This window comes from Solanum dulcamara, chromosome 12, assembly GCF_947179165.1.
Source record: "Solanum dulcamara chromosome 12, daSolDulc1.2, whole genome shotgun sequence".
In the NCBI taxonomy this organism is placed as follows: domain Eukaryota; kingdom Viridiplantae; phylum Streptophyta; class Magnoliopsida; order Solanales; family Solanaceae; genus Solanum; species Solanum dulcamara.
This window is the reverse complement of record NC_077248.1, coordinates 63,618,465-63,645,309: the sequence shown is the minus strand read 5'-3', so window position 1 is coordinate 63,645,309 and position 26,845 is coordinate 63,618,465. Positions and strand designations below refer to the sequence as shown.

The window sequence follows — 26,845 nt, the reverse complement described above, 5'->3', positions numbered from 1 at the left end:
AATAGTTAAGTGAAAGGCATCGTTGGCTTGTTGCCATTGTTTAGATCATCATTCTCTAATGAACTAAACAATCAAATTTCTTGATCTTGATATGGACAAAGTTATACTTACTTGGTTGAACTTATTGAAATTTATTGAGCTTAAAGTACTCCAACATTAAGGATCATATAATACAATTTTAATGTCTAATACTGCAGCTACAAGCTTAAATTAACAAGTTTTATGTTGACTGTCATCCTACTCCTTTATTTAGATTTGAGACGAACAAAGTAAGCAAGCTCATAGAAAGGAAGTTAAATCTTGTGATAATTAAGTAGACAAGTTCTATTTTTTCAACACAAAATTAGAAGGGGGAAATGATTTAACAAAAGTTTTAGTAAAGCAAATTGAAAATCAATTCAAATATGATAGAAGTTGCACACTATTTTCCATAGAATCTTCTACAATAACTTATATCAAGCAAACTAATCAAGTAGAAAATTCCTATTTTAAAGTAGACATTGAACTTTTCTGACTTTTACTAGTCATGCATACAAATGCTGAATATGAAGCCTCAACAACTTTTTCTAGAGGTTTTTATATTCCAAACGTTTCAATTTGTTTCTCTTGTTTTGACTTAACACACAATTTAAGAAAATAAATAAGATTTTTGAATCTTGTGGTTTTCAATTAAAGATACACTCCCTCCATTCCTATTTATATGTCGTCCTTACTAAAAATAGATGTTCCTTAATGCTCCCTCTATCCCATATTAACTGGGCATCTTACAAAAATATTTGTCCCATATTACTTGATCATTTACTAAATTGAGATAAAATTAATTAAACTTTTCTCATTTTACCCCTACAATTAATATAACCTTTTGAATGTCAACAACTCTCAATACTAATTATTTCTATATTCTATGTATATCGCATTGATATCTCTTGATTTCATAAATTGGACAAATATTATTGGACATTCCAAAATAGTATAGTGGACCATTATTATTGGACGGAGGCTGTAGTAAAGGTTCAATCTATTAATGATTTCTTAATTACCGTGTAAAATAGAAAGTGTCCATCTAATACGGGATGAAGAGGGTACTTGTCATTTCACAAAACCAATACATAAATAACACTATTTTTCTTATTTTACCCTTGAAAGTTATTAGCCATGAAAGTATGAATTTAACCAATACAGAAAAACTAAATGATTAATTCATGTTCATTGCTCAATTTTATTAATTAAAATAATTAATTTATGTTCATTTATTGAAGACTAACTTCAAGAGAACACTAAGGCCTTATTTCTTTTCATTAAGATTAAGACACCCCAATCTGAATACACATTTGAATAATTAAGATGTTATTTCTACATCTGAACTTTGAATGATTAAGACCATTTATTTTTCAACATCCGAATGTGCATAATTTATTTATTTATAAGCATAATAAATATACAATTCAAATAAAATAATAACTAAATACTAGAAAAATAGAAATTTAATAAAAACAAGTTTATTAAATATACTAGTAATTAATATTACATCAATAATATATTTGAGAAAATATAATATAATATAATCACTAAACTAATAAAATATAAAATATGTAGTTGATAATAATTTAATGTATCTAAATTATATTAAACTATGTATATTCAAATACCGTTGTTTGTGAAAGAAAACATCATTTGTTCGTTTTAAGCATTTAAAATAGTTTAATAAAGACCACTGAATGGCTATGAGACTTCAATTTAGATCTGACCGAATCAGACCTTTTAAGAGTCATTAAGTGGTAAAAAAAAATTAACAAACAAATGCACTTAATAGGCAGAATAATTCAGATTCAGACCTCTATTAAGTGTAAACATGAGGCCTAAATAAGGATATAATGATAAACTTACTTAATTTTTTAAGGGATGTGAAATTTAAAATTGTGACATATAAATAAAAATGGAGGGGGTATCAAATGTATCAAAATATTCTTTAATCTTGTAGTTTTAGAAATGACATATGAAAAATTAGAATTAAAGAATTGTAAAAAAAAAACAAACGTTTTTCTTGAAACAGACTAAAAAGGAAATATGACAAAGAAATTAAAACGAATAAAATATTTGTTTTCCATTTTTTGTTGGCATAACAATTCCCTTTAATTCCTGCTATTTTGGTTTAATCATCTGATATTCACAATATGTGATCCGACTAATCCAGATTCATGTAGTAAAGGATAAAGTGATTCATATCAAGAGGTTTTTCATTTCTTGATCTCGAATTCGAAATATCCGATTAACACTCTGCTTGGATGGTTGTTACGTATTATTTCATAATGTATCGTATTGTATTGTATTGTATTGTATCGTACTGTAATATTTTAATAAGTACAACGTTTGAATATATTGTATGAGGCTAGAACAGCAGCAACTACAGGTCTTGAAGCTCCAGTACCTGAGCCTCTAGCCCTACTGCCCGGTTCGGAAGATAAGGCTATGAGAGATGTCGTGCAGTTGCTGACCAGAATAATGGCAGGGCAGGCTCGAAGACGTGGGTTAGGAGCGAATAATGTTGATAGACATACTAGTTTGAGGGTTCGTGACTTCTTGACTTGTAACCCTCCAGAGTTTTATGGGTCGAGGCCTGCAGACGACTTGTAGGAGTTTATTCGATAGATGCAGCGCACATTGAGAGTACTCAGGGCTTCTGAGGCTGAATCTGTTGAGTTGGCTTCATATCAGCTGCGTGACATAGCCGTTAACTGGTATGAGTCCTGGGAATTATCAAGGGGCAATGATGCTTCTCCAGCAATCTGGGATGAGTTTGTGGAAGCCTTCCTTGGCTATTTTCTACCTTCGGAAATTAAACGAGCCATAGTTGATAAATTCCTGCAGCTGAGGCAGAATGGTAGGAGCGTTAAAGACTATAGCCTCGAGTTTGACTCATTGGCGAGACATGCGCCCACTATTGTGGCCGATATGGCTGATAGGGTGCATCGGTATGTGATGGGGCTAGATCGTCACTTGGTTGATAACTGTATGGCCATGGCTTCTCAGCCAGACATAAATATTGCTCGGGTACAAGCATATTCACAAGGAGTGGAGGATCGGCACAGAGGACATCAGCCCGAGAGAGATTTTGACAGAGGCCAACATAAGAGGACTAAATCAGCTGGTTATTATGGTGACTTTTAAGGCGGGCAGCCTCAACAGTATGGTGGATACCCTTCCCAGCCAGTCCAGAGTGCACCCTCACAGGTCATAGGTGTTGACACCCAATTTTGGCTCTCTGTACTCAAAATTAACGTCTTCAGACTACTTGATCGTTAAAGAACACAAAATATAATTTTTTATATATATTTTTTAGTTTTAATTATTTTTTTTATTAATAATTATCCTTATTTTAGCATTTTTATGATTTTTTATTTTATTTTTCCCTTTTAATAATTTATGGATAAACATTATTAATTTCGTAAATAATAAGATTCTTATGAATTTATTGTCATTTGAAAATTTTAATAGTCATATTATTTTTACAATCATCTTTAAACGTACACAACATAACACTGTAATTTATTCTCTACAACACAATATATCTTAAAAAATATCGATTACATTTTTTTATTTTTTGTGTTACATATCGATACACACACACACATATATATATATATATATATATATATTTTAATGACTCATTAAGTCATTTTGAGAATGATTTCTCACTCATGTTCAACAATTTAATCAACACAAAAAACCAAATAACTTTTTATTAACACAAGAAATCAATTAACTTTTCTTTTAATTAACATAAGAAGCCAAAGATTTTTTTTTTATCAATACAAGAAGTCAAAGAACTTTTGATTTTTGGTTGATTAATTGTTCAAACAACTTGTTTAGGGAGTCTAAGATAGAAGATTTCATCCAAGCTAAAATTAAAATTTTAAAACAAAATTCTTTCAACACCACTCTCTCCATTATCTTTTCTTTTTCTCCCTCATAAACAAACTATTCTCTCCATTCTCTTCTCTTTTTCTCCCTTTCAACACCACTCTCTCTATTATCTTTTCTTTTTCTCCTTCATAAACAAACTATTCTCTCCATTCTCTTCTCTTTTTCTTCCTCAAAAAGTCTCCAATGAAGCTTGTCCTTTCAGCTAGAACAAAGCAACCCCTCCCTTGTTGGTAAGTAAATCGAAATCAATTTTTGAAACTGCATAGCTGTTAGTAATTTTGGCGTATCTCATTGTATAGATCTTTGTTTTTAGTAAATAAATATGTTTTGGAAAGATGAAACACGTACCTACAACTTTTATGTTTATGTTGGAGCCTAGATCTGCTGTTATTGGGTCGAAAAATAGGACGCAACATAGGACAAGTTTTGTCCAGATTTTTATTTAAAATTCCAGCATATACAACCGCTAGTATTTTGATCATATCTTTTTTTACAAAATGTATTTTGTGATGATTCTTTTCGTTTTTCAAGCTTAAGACATATATCTACAACTTTCATGAAGGACATAAAGTCTAGTTTTGCCGTTTGGAGTTTCAAATTTTAGGTACAACATGAGGTACATTGTTGGTCGGATTTACTGTTTTGATAGCCTTAAGTGTTGTTGTTTGTTGTTGTTGTTGTTGTTGTTGTTGTTGTTGTTGTTGTATAGACTTAAGTGATAATATGAAATATTACTTCAAATTTATATATAGTTTAAATTATAATTGGCCAATGAAAAAATCTTTTCCATCGATTTTCGAGGCCTCCCCATTAAAAAAAAAAGACGGAGATTTTAGTTTAAGTTTATATTTTACGTTATATTTTGCAAGCTAAAACAAAGTCCAATAGTGTTAAATCAATAACCTCCGGAGTAGCTCCATCTTCGGAAAACAACAACTAGCTATCGCGATGATAAATCCGGTAAGAAACTAACAAGTAACAACTCTATCTCTCCTTTGTTTTGTTTTGTTTTTCATTGTTGTTTTTACTTGTTTTTGTTGTTTTGTTTATAGATCTACTTTATTTTATGATAGATATAATTATTGTGATTTGTTTCTATTATTTTTTTTACTTATTGTTGTTGTCTCCATCATATCTTTTATTAGTGACATCTATTGTCATATATATTTGCTTTTGATTATTTTAATTAATTGTTTTAAAAGATATGATAGTTTTAATCTACTTTGTTTGATGATAGATATAATTATTGTGATTTGTTTCTATTATTTTTTTACTTTATTGTTGTTGTCTCCATTATATCTCTCTATTAGTGATATCTATTGTTTGTTGAGTGAAAATTATTATTTTGTTTTTGTTTGACTACTTTTGTTAATAGTTTAACTTCATTTATTTTGGCTATATTTATTCATCACTTTTGTTTGTTGGTGGATTATAATTGATGATTAGTGTATACTTTATTTATTTATAGTTATCTTGTATCTATTTTTAACTTTGTTCGACTACTTTTGCTAATAGTTTAACTTCATTTGTTTTGACTATATTTATTCATCAAAGGATTATAATTGATGATTAATAATAATTTATTTTATTTAATACATGATTTCTTATTTAATGGATGTTGATATTATTGTTTTTATTTTTTTTTGACTATGTAGGATATACTAAAGCTAGATTGATTCACTTGTCATTAACTTTAGTATTACTATTTTTTTTTTTATATTATCATGTGTTTAAGTTAATTGATAAAATCTTCTCACTTATTTTTTTTGTCATATTGTACCTTTATTTTTGTGGGTGTTGGTGTTTGATGATGTAAATATTCACTTTTTTTTCTTTTTTCTTTTGTTATTTTGTTTATGTTACTATTTTTGTTGAATTATTGTTGTTGGTTTGAATTTTACATCTTTTATCTAGTGTATTTCTTATTATGTTATTAATTACGCTATTATTGTTTCACTTCTCAAATATCTTATATGTTGTCTCTATTATGTCGATTGTTTCATCAATTATTGATTGTCATGGCTTTCACGCCATTTTATTGAAATAATTTTATTATTTTTAATTATTATTGTAATTCATCATATTAAATAGAGATTACACCTAATAGGTCGATGAAGAAATTACCGTCGATTTCCAAGGCCTTCATGTTTATAAGACGGATTTTATTTTTAGTTATTATTATTATTATTATTATTATCATCATCATCATCATCATCATATTTATCCCTCACTAACACTTTATCAAGTCTTTTACAGGTACTCAGAACTGTTTTCTGAGAAAGCTATTCGAATTAAGTTCGAATAATATTTTAAATTTATTATTGTGTATATTGTTGACGTTAGACAAATATTAGGTCATTCCTTATATTATTGCTTTAATTTACTCTTTATGTATATTTTATTATATATTTGTGTAATATTTTCATCTCCTCAATTAAAAAAAATGAGTTCAGCTAAGACCACAATTATATATTCTGAAGGATGCTAATATCTTTCCTTCGGAATAACTTGAACCCTTACTTAGGATCCATTGATTTCATAGACATTTTAAAATAATTATTTGGTTCTAATTATCCTAAAATTATTGTGACTCCTTAAATTAAACTATTTTCTTTTAAAAAATAATTTTGAACAATTGAACTAATTTTTTTTTACGAATCACCACGACGTTGCTCCTTATTTGCAAAAAATAAAAAATAAAAAATAAAATGTAACACTTATTATAGTTATGCATTTGAGCACACCATATAATAGAATTCTATTCTTATAGTGCATATAGAGGCACATATATTTTTAAATTATTTTAATTATTCTCTACCAATATTTTGCCAAGCGTTTGTATAATTATTCGGAGATATCTTTCGAAAATAATATTCAAAGGTGTTTTTCTTTTCATATGGTAAAAGAGTTCTTTTTTTAGAGTAAGTCTTTTAATATTACATAAAAGCTACTTTTTTCCCTATACATTTTCATTATTTTTCTCATATTTTTATACATATAGTTGACATTAACATACATTATTTACTTGATTCACATTCTTTTTATACATATATTTTATATAATTTTAATACATATTTTTTACATATATATATGTGTGTTACACTTGCAAAAAAAAAATGTATCCCTCCCTCATTGATAAATTAAGTCTAGCCGGGTATCACATTTTGTGAATTTTGAAGGGTGCCTAACACCTTCCCTTTGGAATAATGTAAACCCTTTCCTAGAATCTAAACTGTTTTTTCGCAGATTGAAACGTGAGTCATACAGGTCATGCATCAAATAGGTTTTCCTTATTTTCCTTAATAAATTAGGTGGCGACTCTATACAATAATTAATCCTTTTCAGAGTCTGTATGTTGTGCTTTATCTAACCTCAATTAAAAATAGGGCATAACAATAGGTAGGATGTTTTATAGCACACGGTATTCAGGAGCTGGTCAGAGTTGCAGGGCTTCAGACTCACCGATGAACAGGGGTTCGCATCTGTCGAGGCCACCCTTGCCTCATTGTCCTCGTTGTGATAAGGCTCATTCTGGGAAATATCGTTTTGGGACAAATGCTTGTGGCCGTCAGGGCCACGTTATGAGGGATTGTCCATATAGGGGTAGCCTAGGAAGTACAGTTCAACCTACTGGGCCAGTTGCTGGTTTATCTTCGTTTGTGGCTATGCGCCCTGTGGGACAGAGTATTCAGACGCCAGTAGGCCATAGTAGAGGCCGTGGTAGAACTTCTAGTTCTAGCGTTCCTTCGAATCGCGTTTACGCCTTAACCAGCAGACGGGATCAGGAGGCATCACCAAATGTGGTCACAAGTATATTATCAATTTTCTTCTGGACACATCAATAATTTGAATGATAAATCTACGAGAAAAGTAGGGTATATGATAGAGCTACTATAGAAATGTAAGGTAAAGTCTAAAATAGAATTATTAAATAATAAATAAAGATAAAATGATAAGAAAATATTAAGGTAACAATGCGATCCCACCGTATTGATTGTTACACAAAATGAGATTTTTCGTTGCCTAATGATGAATTTTAATGATACAATACAATAAAATTTAAATATCAATTAAAATAAATATTATATCTAATACAATAATACAAAACAATACAATACAATATAACGGGTAACAACCATCCAACAACAAGGTGTAAAAATAAAGAAATTTCAACTATAATAGTAAGTACATTTTTTAACAACAAGAAGGCAAAAAAATTCTCTCTCTAGGAAAAGACCCCTCCCAGAGATCCGACCATGACAACCTACCCCGTTGCCAGCTCCACCCCTCGAGGCTACTGAACCCATCAAAACCTCCGAATGCGGAATGGGAATGGATAAGGATCCTCCTCCTAGACAATCATTCATAGAGACATTGCTGAATAAGAACCCATAAATCAACAACGACTACCTCACCACCATGGTAGACCAAATAACTGAAGTTGATAACGACCATGAGAACGAAATTGCACTGACCACGGAAGATAAAGAAAGAATCTATCTCCCTTGAAAACACTCAATCATTGTCAAACTCCTAGGAAGGAAAATATCCCATCAGTACCTGAGAACAAAATTGATGAAACTTTAGAAACTAACTGAGGCCCTAACCCTAATCGATCTAGGATGGGGCTTTCATATAGCCAAATTCTCCCTCGCAGAAAATACCAAGGCCTTCTAAGGGGGGCCCTGGTTTGTAGCTGGTAGCTTTCTCTCGATGAGACGATAGAATTCTGTGATGAAGCAATCCTAGAAAAGGTTGGCAAAAAACTGAGGGCACTCCTGAAAATTAATACCTGCACATCGTCCACTCTAAGGGGGAGATATGCATCCAAGTAACCATAGGATAGCCAGTCAAAAAAATATCCTAATCAAAATATAGTCTACAAAGGGGATGAAATATTGTGTACGGAGTGCGGGAGAGTAAGCCGTACCACTAGATCCTGTACCCACCCAATAACAACCACCCAACCACCATTCCAAAGGCCAAATTTAACCACGGACTCATTAGGGAAGATTACAAGCACAGAGTCTCGTCCATGGCAGATCATCTCATTTCCTCGCAGGAACAAGATCCAAGGAGCCGAAAACCTATTCACTAACAAAATGAATAAAAATAAGGAAAAGACACCACACATTACTTAGGTAAAAACTTATAATGCTTCAATAGGCAAGTTTTTACTTCACTCTAATTCTAACTCTCAGGATTTGTTACATTATGCTAACATTCAAAGCCCCACCAAGTTGGAGTTAACAAAAGGAAAGAGAAAAGTGAGCTTCACGGGAAGCCGGACCACCGCTCCACCTCCCGAAGCGAGCACTAATTGCTTTGCAGGAAAATCCACCGCCAAATCCCTGGTCATTAATGAGAATGGCCCCCACTCAGGCATTAACGCACTTATTTTGGGTGCAAAAATGCCCAGGCAAAAAGAACAACAAGATCATTACATGGAGCCTCATTCAATATTGCGAGACCACCGAAGGGGTTTTCCCTCAGGGGAAACCCCATTCCCCTCGACGTCTCTACATCTTCCTCCATGAGCAAAAAAACTAATGCCATCGCAGCCAAACACTCTCTTTCGCTATACTATGTGACTGCGTCATTACTGAAAAATCATATTCCAAAATCATGGATGGAGCTTTCTCTCCACGGACAGCAACTCACTCTAAACTTGGACATCGTGACATAATCGATGTCAGTCATAATTAAGGACCCACGCTTCTTAGCAAACTTTATTCAGGATGGGATGAATCTAGCCACTTTGAGCTTTGAACAATAGTTATTGATAAAAACTGTACTCCAATCCCACCTTTATGGGGACCTCTCACTGATAATGGGAGAGGAACTGAGTGCACACCTCTCCCAAGTTCATCAACAAATGCCCTTCTTCCTAGAACCTCTAGAAGATCCCTCAACCCTTATACCCAAGTTCATCCCTTGGTTCCTATACGAACCGAACAGAGGGGAAGAAAACCTAAGAGAAGAAACTTTTTCAGTTTTAGACGCTCTAAAGCAGAGCAACAAGGAGTTAGAGGAATTACTTCAATCATTAGAAGAGCAAATAACGGAAGTCGTTGGACGACTAAGTAGTCAAAGAATTAAAAGAGCCAACTAGAGAAGTTATTTTAGTAGCTTGTCCAACGGTGGTGAAGAGCTTGTGGATGAAAATGAGGAACCAATCAAGAGAGCACCCACCAGAGGTGGCCATGAAGCCTTTGAAGCATAAGAGAAAGACCTTCCAGCCGAAAATGGGAAATAGGATAGCAACCAACCCCCAAATGAAAGACAGCTCGATAAATTTCCTCATCTGGAATGCTAGGGGCGCCAATAGTGCAACCTTTAGAAGATAGTGACAGACACTTGTCAAAATTAACAAACCCTCAATGATGATGCTCTTGGAAACCAAAATGGCGGAGCACAGGAGAATCACTAAAGATTTGGGATTCGATGCTCAAATCCAGTCACCTGCTTAGGGTTTTACGGGAGGCATAGTCATCATGTGAAAGGAGGACATGGTAAGGATGGACAATTTTTCAGTCAGACCTCAGGGGATCCACGTCTTGGTTAAGGTAAGTAACTTCAAATCTGTCCATTTTAATACCAACACTAATCATGGGATTTTCTTGCTTCCAATTCCATTTAACACAAGTTAATATCTTCATTATAACATTATTGGTAAGTTAAGATAGCCCATATTCATAACACTCAACAATAATTCCAATCCACATACAACTACTACATCTTTCAATTATCCTTAATGATCCATAGTCTTGACATTTTATCGAAATATTCCTAAAACAACCCAACCAACATATAATATAACATAAAACCTTAATTATCATTAATCTTCCAATCTCAACAAGAACAATAATAACCTATCAAAACAGCCCCTAACTTAAAATATAAAGAGGCTCAAAACCTTGCAATTACTAGTGAACACACCAAGGAAACTACATACGATTTTACACCTTATTTCGTACATATCTTTTCATCAATTTTCGTGGGACATAGTAACAACCACACATGACCAAAACATCATCCATTCATATGCAAGAAAACCATGTTAATATCACCACAAGTTCTACAATAACCCTCAACACAAATTCAACCTCAATTTTAACCATTTAATTCTTTCATTCTCATCACATAATTCATGATAATAACAACCAAAATACTACTTAAAATTAATTCATCATTCACACTAAAACAGCCCCCAACATGGCTCAACAACACCTCAACATCAACATCTATAGTTTCATATATTCATCAACTTATAAAAGTTAAATTGCCTCCAAGATGAGGAAAAAGAGATATAATCTTACCTTAGAATATAATGATCCAATTTGCTTAGAAGCTTGAGGACTTGCTCAACAATGTTTTTGAAACCCTAATACCTCATCCTTACTGCCATCCACATGAATAATAACCACACATGATCCTTTAATTTCTCCCTCAAACCTTCTCTTGGCCGAGAGTCTCCCTCTCTAAATTTCTCACTTCTCTCTCTAAGTTGATTTGGTCAAAAAGAAGGGAATGAAGTGTATTTTCAGCTTTGAGCCTTTAAGTGTTGTCTTAATGCTTTCAATAATCAGCCCATAGCTTCCACGTGACATCCTCTACATATCCTCAACTACTTTACTAATTAACTAAAATTTATCCATCTTTTATTAATTAACTAGTTTAGGAGGGGACCACACAAGTACCTAGGTTAATTATTTTAATCAATTACTATTTTTTACCTAGTCATTTAATCCCAATTAAATGAATTCCTAATCGCCAAAATATATTCTAATTAGAATTGGGAATTAAAGACTTTTACTTCGTGTCCAAAAAGGATCCCGTCTTTAACTTGAGTCTATTCTCTTACGAATGACTCAACGTATGAAAATATGGAATATAAAAATTAACATGCTATTTATGATCCATTTTGAGCCTACTTATAGTGATAAAGGGCGATGGAGTGATCCTGCCACGTGTCCACCACTTGTCAAGCTCTCTATTTGCAGCCGGCACCTTTGTTCAGTAAAATGGTCATATCTTTTGATTCCGATATCGAAAAAAATTCCTACGACATATGGTTGGAAAGATAATCCAATTATCTACAAATTTCATTTTATAGATTTTCCCAAATGCCTAAACCATGAGAGCGTTATGGTCTCCCCAAGTCAGATCGCTCGAAAGTATAACTTAAAAACTTCCTTTTGGAGGGCTTATACTTGAATTTGGCTTAAGGGTCCTCCTTGAGTTGTGCTTAACTTTACATACATTATCCATATAGCTTATCATATGTTATTTTTATAAAAATTCCACTATGTAGGCTCCACCTCAACTCACGATTAAGCCATCTATAGCCATAGTAAAATAATATTTTTTTGGGGTGTAACAAGAAGCTTCAAACTCTCCAAAGCCCTTGGACCAGATGGTCTCCACCCACTCTTCGACCAGAAGTACTGGAGTATTGTCCAGAAACAAGTGATTGACTTCTATGAACATACTTTTAGGCATAGCAAAATGGACCCCTAAATAAATAAAACCCTTCTTTGCCTCATCCCCAAGTGCCTAAATGCTTTCATGCTTAAAAAATTTAGACCTATTAGACTGTGCAATACTAGCTATAAAATTGTCACAAAATCAAAGTCAATAGAATCAAGCCTTACCTCAACAAGATCATAGGCCCCAGCCTCACACAATGCTATAATTGTCCAGGAATACATCTCCTACTTTAACAAAAGAAAAGGCACCAAGGCTAACATGATCCTTAAGATTTATTTAGAAAAAGCCTTTGACAAGTTAGAATGGTCCTTCATCAAATACTTTCTAGAGTCTTTCAACTTCCCATTTGGACCAATAACACCAAATGGATCCCTAACACAATAAACAGGGTTAAATTCTTTGAAGATACTTGGATCCCCAACCTAGGTCCTATCAGGGACCTGGTGCATGGTCCCCTCAACAAAGAGGAAGAGGCTATAAAATTAAATGTCATTATTCCCTGATAACATCATCCACACCATTCTGGATAACCTTCATCATCTTTGCCATAACAAAGAAGACATGCTCATATGGGCCCCTCTCATAAGGGTCACTTCACTGCCAAGAGTGCATATCAAGTCATAGCCCTGAATGAGAGACATTCTAACCCTTCAATAAAGAAAGACTTCAACTGGATTTGAAAGCAAAAGGTTCCTAACAAAATTAAGACCTTCATATGGCTGCTCCACCATCACAAGATGCCCACCAACCACCACCTCCACAGCATAGGTATCGACATTGACCCTAATTGCACCTTCTGCAATAACCCACAATGGACATTAGCCACATCTTCTTCCAGTGTCCTAATGCTATAAACTATTGGCACGAGCTATCCCTTAGGAGCAAACCCTTGACTCAACTTGATACATCCTCTATCAATGCCACAATTGTACTACCATCCTTAAGTTCACCAGGAATAAATCCTTCAGCCAATGCATTTCCTGGGACACTGCAATCCTGTTCAGCTTATGAAACATCTGGATCAGTTAAAACAATAATGTCTTCAACAAGAACAAGTATAAGGTTAGTGTTATCCATGTCATCGAAGCCTCTACTGAATATCAATTTTTGTGAAGCATTCAAGAAGAATGCTAGAGCAGATACCCAAGTTAGGTGGGTTCCCCTTCCTGAAAGTTTCTATAAATTTAAACTGATGGCTCGGCAATCCATGCCACTAGACAAAGAGGAATAAGAGGTGTCTTTAGAAACCATAAAAGGGAGAATGGATTTGGGGATTTAAGAAGCAAATCACCCATATGGCAGCCACACACACTGAGCTGCAAGCTCTACTTCATGGCTTAAAAATAGCGAAGAAAAAGGTATTAACACCCTTGGAAATCAATACGGACTCTATGGTAGCCATAGACATGATCTTAAATAGCCATCTACCTTACGCTAATATAATTTCTGACTACCAATTGCTAATGGAAGAGCTAGGGAGTCCGCTACTGCAGTGTGTATACATGGAGCAGAACAGAACAACAGATATGCTAGCCAAGAAGAGAGCTAAAGAAGGATGCTAGAACAGGGAGGCAACAAGTTTGGAAGTTCCACCACTGTCTGTTAGGGATGCACTACGAGCTTGAATCTTGATGTAGATCTCTTAATATGTGTTAAGTTATATGGTAGAATTTACCCACAACTCCAAATTGTTTAAAATTTTAAACATAGACTCAAAAAACACTGTGTCTAGGTTGAATTCGAACTTAAAAGATATTGAGTTTTGATAGCTAGCTCGGAGGGTTGGTACTATTCAAATTTGAGGTGATTTCGTGAGAAATTGAAAAAGTTAGAAATTTAGAGTTTTTGGTGTTCTTCATGTGTTCTTGGAGAAAGAGAAGCAAAAAAGTATATTTGATTCAAACTTCAATAGAAAAGTTTTAAAATCTGTTTGGGTGGTTTTGCAAAATTTGAGTTAAAAAATAATGGCATAGATGAGCCTTTTTTCAAACGAAAATGGTATGATGAGCCAAATTTTTAACGAATGACATAAATAAAAAAAAATTGAAAATTTAATGACATATTCGAGCTTTTTTCCCTAATATATAATCACTGGTTTAAAAAAAAAAGATTTCAACCAACCTTCCGTATTCTTTGGCGTGGTCCTTTAATTTATTCCACCGACTAAAATTGTAAGCTAGGCCTCCTTTTTGGTCCATATTGTCATAATTGCTACTTTAGTGAGGATTGTACATTTGGAAAAAACTAGAATTCATTAAAATGTGCTAACAAACAAAAGATTCCCAATTTTAATTTTTCCACGTGATGTGGTCCAAAATTTGTACTACAATTATTTGAATATTTTTCTTATTTATTTTTTGGAGTTTGATAATCAAAAAATAGTATCTCAAAAATTTATATATAATTTACACAAATATTATAAGGTGAGGTGGTGGAAGAAAGGATGGGATTGAGAGGAGACGATCAACATAGAATGACTCTTATCGAACTTGTTTCTTCATTTCACTAGAAATTTTATTTTTTATTTTTGTGATCGGCCCTTTTTCTGAGTTGCATACATAAGAATACATAGTAAAAATTTAGTGCACCAAACGATCTTTTTTCCTCAGAAATGACAAAAAAATTATACTTAGTGTAGGTAGGAAAAACATGTTGCAGAAGTGACATTTTGTATTGATTGTATCGTCCCTCCAATGTAACACATTTCATCTTCACACCCCATCTTTAATACCACACATACGTACTCCTCCTACCCCTATTTCTCATAATATATACAGATACTTTTAAATTAATATTTTTTATTTACATATCAAAAAAACAAAATTAAATAAGAAATTTAGTTATTTTTTTGAAAAACAATTTTCCTCCGCCCCCACAACCCAACCCAACACGCTCTTTAACGAAAGATTTCATAAATTTAGATTATTTTGTGTCATTTAGTGTTCCAATTTATCATGTAGTGCCAAATTTCTTTCTTTTTTCCAACAAGTTTATAAAATTGAAAAAGGAAAACTATATTTGGACCTAGTCAATCTTTTTGTTCCTTTAATGGAAGCTTCTTACATTTTGGTTCAACTTTCCTTTTAAATTCACTTGATAGATAGAGAGCGATTTTTCTTTTAAAGGGTCTTATGGCACGAATTTAATTAAGGTTTCTTATAATTTATTTGTCATCAAGAGAAATTTAAATTATTTTTCTTTTTATTTTCTATTTTTTTTTCTTTCTGTTGTTCAACTAACTTGTCTTAAATAAGCAATGTCACGTGATACCATTATTATGATTTATGAATACAAGAAAGAGTTAATTATATGTCTCCAACGTTCTTGTACCTAACATTCATAGGAGCCTCAATGTTGGGGAGCCAAAATATAAATAAATGAAAGAAATAATTTAAATAGTCGTTTACTGATTAAATTAAAAATAATTGACGAATATATATAAGTAATATATCATTTATGTGCTATGTGATCATGACTTGGATCGATTCATTGTTCGAAAGATTATATTCCTTGAATGTTGTTGCTAGCCTTTTGTTGATCGAGATCATAGGGGTGCGTAAGCATTTTATTGGGTTAAAGAAGTGATTCAATACAACGAGGCTGGTTGTATAAACTGATAATTTACTCATGAAATAAGCTCTGGAAGAAAAATTGGTGAATTAATTACTCTTATTTTGATCTTTTAGTCTTTGATTGTAAAACTCTTCTCAATGTTATCATTTTTTCTCTTTGTCTTCCGTTAAGAAACCAACGAATCAAGTTGCTCATTGTCTTGTTAGAGCATCTGCTTCTATGTCTGATTTGATGAAATGGGATACTAACCTTCCGTCTCTCACTACTGATATACTCGTGTTTGATTTTAGTAATACACAATGAAAATATCATTTAAGAAAAATATATAATCTATGTACTATATAGGCTAAAAAAAGTAAATAATAAATCTGTCCAGCTATTTTTGTGAGAATCCACCAAAAAAATTGTAGAATTCAAAATTCAAAATCGCTTCTAACCTAGTAGAGTTTGTCCTAAATTGACTTTGAATATGTATTACAAAATTCATTAAAATGTACTAATTAGTTATTTACACTTGAATTCATTATTATAAAATTCAAAATTCATAAAATTCAAATCCAAATCGCATCCGCAGCGAACAATGTTTTTTTGCCAAGCAGACAACCACTTTAATTGCTTCTCAGAAGTTGTGTTGCACCAACTCTCTCAATACCTGCACAATTCAATTTGGAAAGATAGTTTTTAAAATTTAGGAAATATAATGTTTTAATGTTAATTATGTTAATTATGTTGTAATTATACCTATTAAAAAAATCGCATGTAAAATCGTTTTACTCTAAAATTGAAGTGGCAAAATATTTAATCGAATTAACAAAGCATTCATACCAACATATAACTAATTTGTATTTCAAATATTTCTTTAGCCCTCAATTATCTAAGGTGCTTCATAAGTAAATAATACAAAATATGAGATAAATGATGACACTAAGATATTCAACAAAAAATAATAATGAAATCGCATAGAATAAATATTGCAAATTAATATGAAAATGATCATAATTTAAAAGTACTAAATCAAACTAAAATGTGACGATCCAAATTTGGACGTGATGGCACTCGTCTTATCCCACCAAGATAAGTCAATCTAATACCCAAATATTACGATAAAAATGTGGAAATAAAGATAAAAATGAAAGTTTAACAACAAATAAAATGCGGATAAAGAAGTCAACTTAATTAAACCCCCAAAACCTGGTTGTCGCGTGCACAAGTCTGTATTACAACATATTTGAACGAAAAAACACAAGTCTCAAATAACAATGTCTCTAAAGTAGAAGGTCATAAATAAGAGTAAGAGGGCCTTTGAGATGACAAAAAACTACCTCACAAATCTCCACAGAAAGCCTCGGACAAAAAGAGAAGAGAGAGTGTCACGAAGATCCGAACTCGTAACCTACACAAATGTAGAAGCAAGGGGTGAGAACCAAACAACACGATACTCAAGAAGTTAACTCCTAAACACAAAGTCAAGTAATATAAAATACGGGTACTCCTACCACTACAACCAAACCTCCACAACTATAACCTGTATAAAACCAGCCCAACCTAATAGTTCATAATTTACATGGCATATAAATCAATAACAACACTCCAACAATTACTGATCAGCAACACACAAAATCAAGTTTATCAATCACAAATTCCACGAAAAGGCACTCACAAGTTCACAAATGATAGAGATACGCAATGTCAAGTATAATGATGCATGTCTGACCTAGCGATACACACCCACTATCTCTTAGTCCAGGACCTGTGGGGGACATTTCTGTCCATGCATCTATCACGACGTGTGGCACGTCCCTCGAATATCTTATATTATCTACCACGGCGTGTGGCACGTCACTCGAATATCATATAGTATCTATCACGACGTGTGGTACGTCCCTCAAACATCATATAGTATCTACCAGGGCGTGTGGTACGTCCCTCAAATATCATATAATATCTACCACGGCGTGTGGCATGTCCCTAAAATATCATATAGTATCTACCACGACGTGTGGCACGTCCCTCAAATATCACATAGTATCTACCACGGCGTGTGACACGTCCCTCGAATATCATATAATGAAAATGATCATAATTTAAAAGTACTAAATCATGCTAAAATAAGTCTAATAAGTATTACTTACGTGACTAAACATTAAAGAAAAACTAAAATTAGGTTATATATATTTTAATTGTCTAAATCAATATAAACTAAAAAATAAATATTCAACATTATTGTCATTCTTAGTGTTGAAATATTTCTTTTTGGTTAGTATTAGTATTGATTTGATTTTGATTTAAGCTTTATTAGTGTTATAATATCTATGGACTATAATCTTATTGGATCACTCAAAATTCTAAGTTTGACAATAATTAATAAGAATAAAAATGAAAAGAAATATTTAATTAATGTTTTAATATTTTTTTCTTAAAGGGTGTGAAACACCCTAACAATTTAATTATTTTAAAATGGAGGGAGTACTAAATTGTCTAACTAACTAAAAAAAAAAACAATCATGACAAAATTTATTTGCGAAGTAATCTTAAATTAGAGGTTTACATGGTCCTTATAAACTAACTATTTCATATAATGTTTTCTCAAATCGATAACCGATAGATAATTATTTAAATACTATACGACTTGATATTTTATTGGTTCACTAATGATGTAGCATATTTTAAAATCGAGAATTAATTAACTGAATTTATTTTAAAAATTAAATTGATCTAAATTGTAGTCGCAAACTAGTAGAAAATTTATGCTATAGAATATAATTTTTTCGTATTTTTTTACTGAATTGATCCTAATTAATTTTTACTGTATGAAAACATTACTAGTTTTTCTTTTCTCAGCGATTTAATCAAAATATGTGAAAATGGCGACAGGACATTTTTACTGGGAAAATAGTAATTTTTAGCAGTGTCAACCCTTATGGTAAAATCTTATTCACATATGATATTTATATCAAATCAAGCGATGTATGATATGTATTTGCACATTGACTTTTAATACTTGACGATCGTGTAATTAATATGCATTTTTACCTCATTAATTCACTTAACTATAATTAATTTATATGATTTAGAGTAAACATTAGAAAGGTACGTAATAGCTTTCTAGCTATGATCACTTACAATTTAAATTTAAAAAAATATATTTTTTAATCATGTGAAAACTTTCTTTTATATATTTTTCCACGACTAATCATAAAGACATGAGTGGACTAACATTGAGCGAATGGTGTCAAGCGATACCACTTCTTCGATTTTTTTATTAAAGATATATATTAATACTATACATAAAATGATATATTGGACGAAATGACACTACTTGATAGTCGACGTCTTTTGGCGTGTTCGTTCAATGCTCATTTCTTCAAGAATGGAGGTTTGAACTTCAACGTAAACTTATGGAACTCAAGACCTTTTCTAGCTTAAATTTAAACTAAATCAATGGGTCAACGATATATTTTACTAATATATTTGCATTTTCACCTCATTAATTCACCTAACTATATAATAAATTTATATGATTTAGTGTAAACACTCGGAAGGTACGTAATAGCTTCCTAGCTATGGTCACTTACAATTTATTTATTTTTAATAAAAAATGTATCTTTTAATCATGTGGAAACTTCATTCGTTATTTGCGTTATTCGTTATTTGCTTTCTCATATCGCTTTGAACTTCTTAGCCTTATCTGACCTCTTTTTATGCTTCTTTTGAGCCGATGGTCTCTCGAAAACAGCCTTCCTATCTTGGTAAAAATAAGGTCTACGTACACTTTATCTTTCCCAGATTCACGTTGTGAAATTTCACTGGATTGTTGTTGTTGTTGTTGACTAATCATAAAGACATGGGTGGACTACGACGTCTTTTGGTGTATTCGTTCAATGCTCAATTTTTTTTTTAAGGTTGGAGATTTGAACTTCAACGTAAGCTTATTGAACTCAATACCTTCTCTAGATTAAACTTAAACTAAATCAATGGGTCAACGATATATTTTACTTATTAATGTGATGATTACATTTTTGTCCTTATTTCTATAAATATTGATAATTAAATTTTTATCGTTTCTTTTATAAATATTAACATCACTTACTAAAAATTCTGCGCAGGTATAAATGTTCTAAACTTGACGTTTGTTCTCACGTCACATCCGTTGACGTCAGTGTAATCTACATCATTTTTTCCATTATCACCCTTCAATTATATATAAGTCCTCTTCATTTTTCTTCACCATATAGAAATTAGCTTCCCTCCACCACCACTACCACCACCATGACGATCGGACGTAGCTCATCCGCCACCTCTAGTGGTGGTTCCACCATTTTCGAGTCACGTTCAGGTAATTAATAAAGAGATTGATTCAGAATTTAAATTTGATGAGTTCAACTGAATTTACTATACTTTTAAAAATTTTCAATAGTTAGTGATTTTTCATATGTACATCTATTGTTTCATTTTTGCAGCGGTACAATACTAAGGATGAAATTCAGAATTGAAATTTGACAGTCTTCTCTCTAAATTCATTTTAGTACGTTTGAAAATTTTTACTTAAAATTTTAGTGATTTTTTTACATATATTTCGACTTTGTAGGTGAGAGCAACACTACCAATTCCGATGATGACACGAGATCACGAAACAGAAATTCCTATGTCACTACTAGGGTGGCGAAATCCATCTCGGAGAACGCGATAATCGTAGTAGCGATACGTGGGTGTTGCATGTGCCATGTTGCGAAGAATTTACTTCTAGGGTTAGGTGCTAACCCTACGATTTTCGAAGTGAACGATGAAGATGAAGATGATGTGAAGAAGGAGTTGTCGATAATCGTGAGCAGTGCTGGTGGAACAACGACGGAGTTGCCGGCGGTTTTCGTAGGCGGAAATATGTTTGGAGGACTAGAAAGAGTGATATCCACACATATTTCTGGTGAATTAGTGCCACTACTAAAAGAAGTTGGGGCTTTATGGCTTTAATTTTTATTTTACCTACCTAGTCAATTATTATTCTCTTTGTTAGGTAAAAATAATTGACAAAAATGAGGACTTTCATTCTTACAATTTCATTCATTCTCGATATTCGTACCAATCATCAATGTTAGGTCCACTCAATAAATCGTAAAATCTACTTTTACTAAAAATAATTGTCACATATAACTTGATTACTTATTAAGTTAAGATAAATTTTGTTATTTTTTTTTTATTTTATCCCTAGAATTAATATGACCTTTTGAATGCGATAATTTTCAATACTAGTTATTCTTATACATTATGTATTTTTTTTTCTAATTTATTTTTATGTGTATTGATATGAACGAAGAGCAAAATAGTAAAATTGATCACTCTATTAATAATTTTTTTAATTATAGTGTAAAATAAAAAAGTCTATTGTAATGACCCGTTTGGTCATTTTGAGAATGAGTCATCTCTCTTCCATAAAATATTCTCTCCGAAAAATAAAATAAAATAAAATAATTAAATTATAAATTTGGACTATTCGATAATTATAGTTATTTAATTGAGGGGTGAATTTAGATAACTTAATTAATTAATGGACTAAAACGATAATATATTTAATACTTTATACCACTTATTCCATATTTATTTAAAATCAGTTAGTGGAATTGTAATCTTTAATACCTAATTAATAAGAAAAAGAGAACACGAGGAGACAGACTTCACTGCGGCGGCGGAAACAAAAACGAAGAGAAAGTCAGGTGAGCCAGGTAAGGTAATTCTGTGCTAGGTTTATATAGGAGCATAGGGTACTATTGCTATCAATGTATAATGAAAAGATTGATAAATTAATAAAATATATATATAATGTCATCATGTGTTGAACAGAAAGAGAATGGAGGAGGAAAATTGAATTGGAAAATGCTATTCACGTGGGTCCTTGTCCATTTTGATTTTGTCTTTCCTTGAGGGCTTCATAATTTGTCTTACTTTTCTTATTATTGATACATTATGATTTAAGTTGGTATATTAAGATAGAAAATTAAATATTAGGTGTAATTTATTATATGATTATCACCATATTTATGGTATTGAAGGGATTTAGAGTTAACCCTAGGCTTGAGATTTAGGTAATTAATTAATTATAGATTTTAGGATGAGTTTTAGGGTCTAGGCTAGACATTTAGTGATATGAATGTTTTTAATTTCGAAATCTTATGATGATTATTCATTTGATTAGTTTACATTGATTTGGAAACCCAGCGAAAGGGGAAGGCTCAGGTCTCAGAGTAATTGCTTGATCATTTGAGGCAAGTGAATTTCTATACCTCAGTTTAAGCTTGTAGATGCTTGTATTTCCGTGTTATGTGTATTGGAGAGTAATGAGAATTGGACTGGGTTATTGACCGTATGGTTGACCTTAAAAATGGAGATGAGGGGTATAAAATGATGATCTAATGACATGTATTGGTGGAATTGATATGTTGTGATTATGAATTTATTTTGGACATGTGAAATGACTATGTTGATGTGGGATAGGAAAAAATTATTATTGTTGTCATGTTATTATCGTGAATTATATGAACATGAATTGATTGCATTGGTTCTGACATATTATGTGAGACTGAAAATGATACGAAATAAAGGGGTCGGGCCACACGCTCTGTGGCAGGTATTATGAAATAAAGGGGTCGGGCCACACGCTCCGTGGCAAGATATATATGTTGAGGGGATGGGCCACACGTTCCGTGGCAGGTTACATAGACAGAAATATTCCCCATGGGTTTCGGACTGTGATTCAGCGGATGTGTACCAATAGAACAGACATGCATCATTTCATTGCATTGCACCTTTCTGATATTTGTGAATTTGTGTTTACCCCTATATTGCTCTGTATATGCTGACTTGACTTGATATGATTCATTGATGAGACTATTGATGAGTATTCGTGGACTATATTACTGTTGTTATCGTACAATATAGAGTTGGGCTGGTTCTATGTAGGTTGTGGTTACGGAGGTTCAGTTGGGAGGACAGGAGTACTTGTCTCTATTAAGCTTTGCTTAGTTTTAGTTATCCAATTGCTGAGTACCGTGTTGTTTGGTACTCACCCCTTGTTTCTACACTTGTGTAGGTAGTGAGCACAGGCCTGCTTGATCTCCTACGGTTTACTACCGCTTCTGAGGCTATTATCTCGAGTGTTGAGGTAGCTGTTATATCCATCTATCAGACACCTCTTACTCTTTTAATATGTTTATTCCTATTCTAAAGACAAAGACATTGTGACTGTATTTTCTTTCATATTTCGGTAATGTATTAGTGGTTTGTACACATGACAACCAATATTGGGGGAGTTTAAGTTTGTTTTACTTATTTAGGTTAAATTAAATTTGGATTTATTTCTTTTTCTTCCACATCTATTTTCCATTGGGTATTAGGCTGACTTGTCTCGGTGGGTTGAGATGAGTGTCATCACACCCGTATTTGGATCGTGACAGCTATAATATCTTGATTATGACATGATAATTCTATTTTTTTATCTGTCAATTGGAGTAGTAATTAGTTTTTTTTTATCTAGACAAATGGTTACCTATGTTAAATTACAATTAAAAATGCAATATAGTTTGTGTTTATATTTTGATTAATGGCATGAGATAAATTCAAATAGAAATTATAATAAGAGTATAATTGATGTTAACTGTTGTGGGGCGAAATGATGAATAGACAAATCAGAAGTAAATACTTATCCGTATAAGATGTTTACACAAATCATCAATTCAATTAATCATGGTTAAATGATATTATTAAAGTTAAATATGCATTAATTAACTACGATTAAGTTAATCAAAATATATGTGCAAACATATCATGTATTTATTATTTTGATATAAACATTTGATAGTAGTCTTCAACTTCTAGCTAACGCTAGGTGATTTCATCATTTTTATCCAAATTTTGATAGGCAGATTACCTTATACATGTTTTGATAGGAGATAATACGTATTCATAAAAAATTATTGAAATGTATATAAATTAATTTAAACATCGCGATTATAAAAAAAAAAATGCACTCCTTTTCTGTCACTTATTAACGTCATTAGTGTATACATAATCTAATTGTTGGGTAGAGTTTAATTATATATGAAGTACAAACAACACTTGACTTTAATATTATTATTTGATGAAGAGCTTAAGTTATATGTATTGTCTATGAAAGAATTTTCTTATGATCAGATTATTTTTATTTGTTATGGAATGTAATTTATTTTATTTTTAAAAATTATAAATATTATATTTTAAGGAGATTTACGTATTAATAAATTGTGCAAAATTTTGTATATTAATTGAGTGATTGTGTATAAATTTTGTATAAAACTTAAACTATATCCAAATAAAGAATTATAACTTGTAATACAATTCACCACTTCACTGGCTTATTTAACACCTTATAGATAGAACCTTTTACAAGAAAAAAGTGTTATTAATCATCATTATCAATGACAAACTTCATAAATATTAATTCCTCCATTTCATATTAAGTGAATTTTTGAGAGATTTTTCATTATTCAAAATAATTGAATTGTTCAAAATTCAAGATAGATGTTTGAAACTTTTTCATATTTGCCCTTTCATTTATTGAAGTTTTATATTTTCTAGTAGATAAATCACACTACTTGCAAAGTTATATTTATGATTTTACAAAGGGCAATAGTGAAAAGTATGATTCAAATTATGTCCTTGAATATTTTTCTTAATATGTGTGCATTGCCTCACAAATTCACTTAATATAGAATGGAGGGAGTAATATGTATAAATAAATAATTTGTTGAATTTTTTTTGTTTTAATCGGCTGATACAAATTAGATTAAGGATACTCTTGGTATTATTAATTAATAGATAGATGATTTTTACTCTATCATTATTCTAAGTTCTAACACAACCTAAAGAACAAGTACAAAGAGAAAAGAATAAGAACCTATGCTAGCTATAATTAAAAATTTTGAGTTTAAGTTTCTATGATTGAAAAAGATCATGTTAGAAACACTATCTTCAGAAATGAATTTTATAATGTGAAAAGCTAAATTTAGTTGGATCTTAATATAAATATCATACACTAAATGAAAAATCAGAATAAAAAAAACAACACATACTTATATTCTTGATAGTTTTTCACTAAAAAATCAAATATGATGTTAATTATCAAAACAAAAAGACCTTTTCTATTTTGTGTGGGGGGTTTTGGGTTGGGGGGGGATTAATTCATGCTTAGTGGTCCTAATTAAACACATGTGTCATCAAATATTAAGGATAATATATTGATAACCCACTAAAGTGGGGCTAGAATGACTACTAAAAATCAAGCTAGTTGGTAGGGGTATGGGTAAGGGTGGGGTTTTAGTGCTTTTGGAAAAAGAAATCCATGAAATTAATTTGAGAAAAAACAATCAATGTTATTTGGTCCGTTCACTTTTATTTATCTAATAGTAATAAAAATAAATATTCATTTTTATTTGTTCAGTTTAAAAATTCAATAGATAATTTATCATTTTATAATTATTTTTCCCTTGTTATTAATTATAGACATTTCTCAAAACATTGAATTTATTAGAGTATATTCAAAGGGTGATATGCTCTCTTCGTTTCAATTTGTTTGATCTATTTTTCTTTTTAATCTGTTTAAAAAACCGACCATTTTACCTTTTTAGCAAATTTTTAATTTTAACTTTCAGCATAGCACACTTAAGTCTACCACATTAAAGTGTATTTTGGTACATTTGACATGTATTTTTAATTTAAGACCATAAAATTTAAAACTCTTCATAATTGTTTTAAACTCCATGTCAATTCAAAATAAGTCAAACAAATTGAAACGAAGAGAATAGTAAACTATCATTCTATTTATTGCTTTTCAAAAGGTGTGATAAATTAATGTTGGACAAATAAAAATGAACGGAAATTATATTACAATTGATTCGTTCAAATTTTAAAAAAGAAGCAGGTTTTAATTTTTATTTCCATCTTTGAGCTCATTGGTGGTCATTTTATCAAGTCAATTATAATTTTCTTTACAAAATTATATTACAATTGTGATGACAACGAACATGGTTTTGTAGTTATATTAATCAACAATTAAGAGCTAATATAGTACTTCTGGTCTGTAATAAGTTATTAGTAAATTCTATTTTTTGTTTTTGTGATATATGATTCAACGTATTTATTTTTTAATTATTTAAAATGTGTAGTCGCTTCATGTAAAAAAAAATATATATATAATATATAAATGTGCTCTTTAACTTAGTCTCAGCTGATATGTATACCCTCCAACTTTGGACGTACACAAGTAAATACTTAACTTATATAAAGTTGAACAAGTAGGCACATATGTCCTATATGGCATTCTATGTGACAATTCATGTCTTACGTTTAAGTGCGTCTATTTGTTCAGCTTTATACAAGTTTAATTGTTTACTTATGCACACCCACAATTAAAGCTCATAGATGCTAGTTGAGGTCAAATTAAAAAGCATATTTATGTATTATACCTAAAATAAGATATGTTACATATAAAAACTGTATTATCCATCACAAGTTTCTCGTAATACATGAATGATTTAGTAGTGAAATTATTAATAGATATAGTAAATTTGTGAATATTAACTATTGAAAGTGCATCATTTAATTAATTGAGGATTTAATGCTTAATTAGTTGGGGTCATATTTATTTCCGCTTCCTATTTTGTGGTAATTTTTAATTTTTGCCCCTAGTAATAAATAATTCTTTAAAAGTATATCTCACAAGTTATATTCAAATCTAACTTGAATTTCTTAATTAAAGAACTTATATCCCGCAGACGGTATGCGTAAATTTAATTGCTAAATGACAGAAATTAAAGATCGATTTATTTTA

General features: G+C 31.5%; 1 protein-coding gene across 1 annotated transcript; it reads left to right on the top strand.

The window, feature by feature from the left end:
- Nucleotides 1-20,255: 20,255 nt before the first annotated feature.
- On the top strand, nucleotides 20,256-21,058 carry LOC129877598 (glutaredoxin-C9-like). Its single transcript, XM_055953122.1, has 2 exons — nucleotides 20,256-20,323; nucleotides 20,576-21,058. Exons 1-2 carry the CDS (start codon nucleotides 20,257-20,259, stop codon nucleotides 20,956-20,958), a joined length of 450 nt encoding a protein of 149 aa, XP_055809097.1. The 5' UTR covers nucleotide 20,256; the 3' UTR covers nucleotides 20,959-21,058.
- Nucleotides 21,059-26,845: the final 5,787 nt, after the last annotated feature.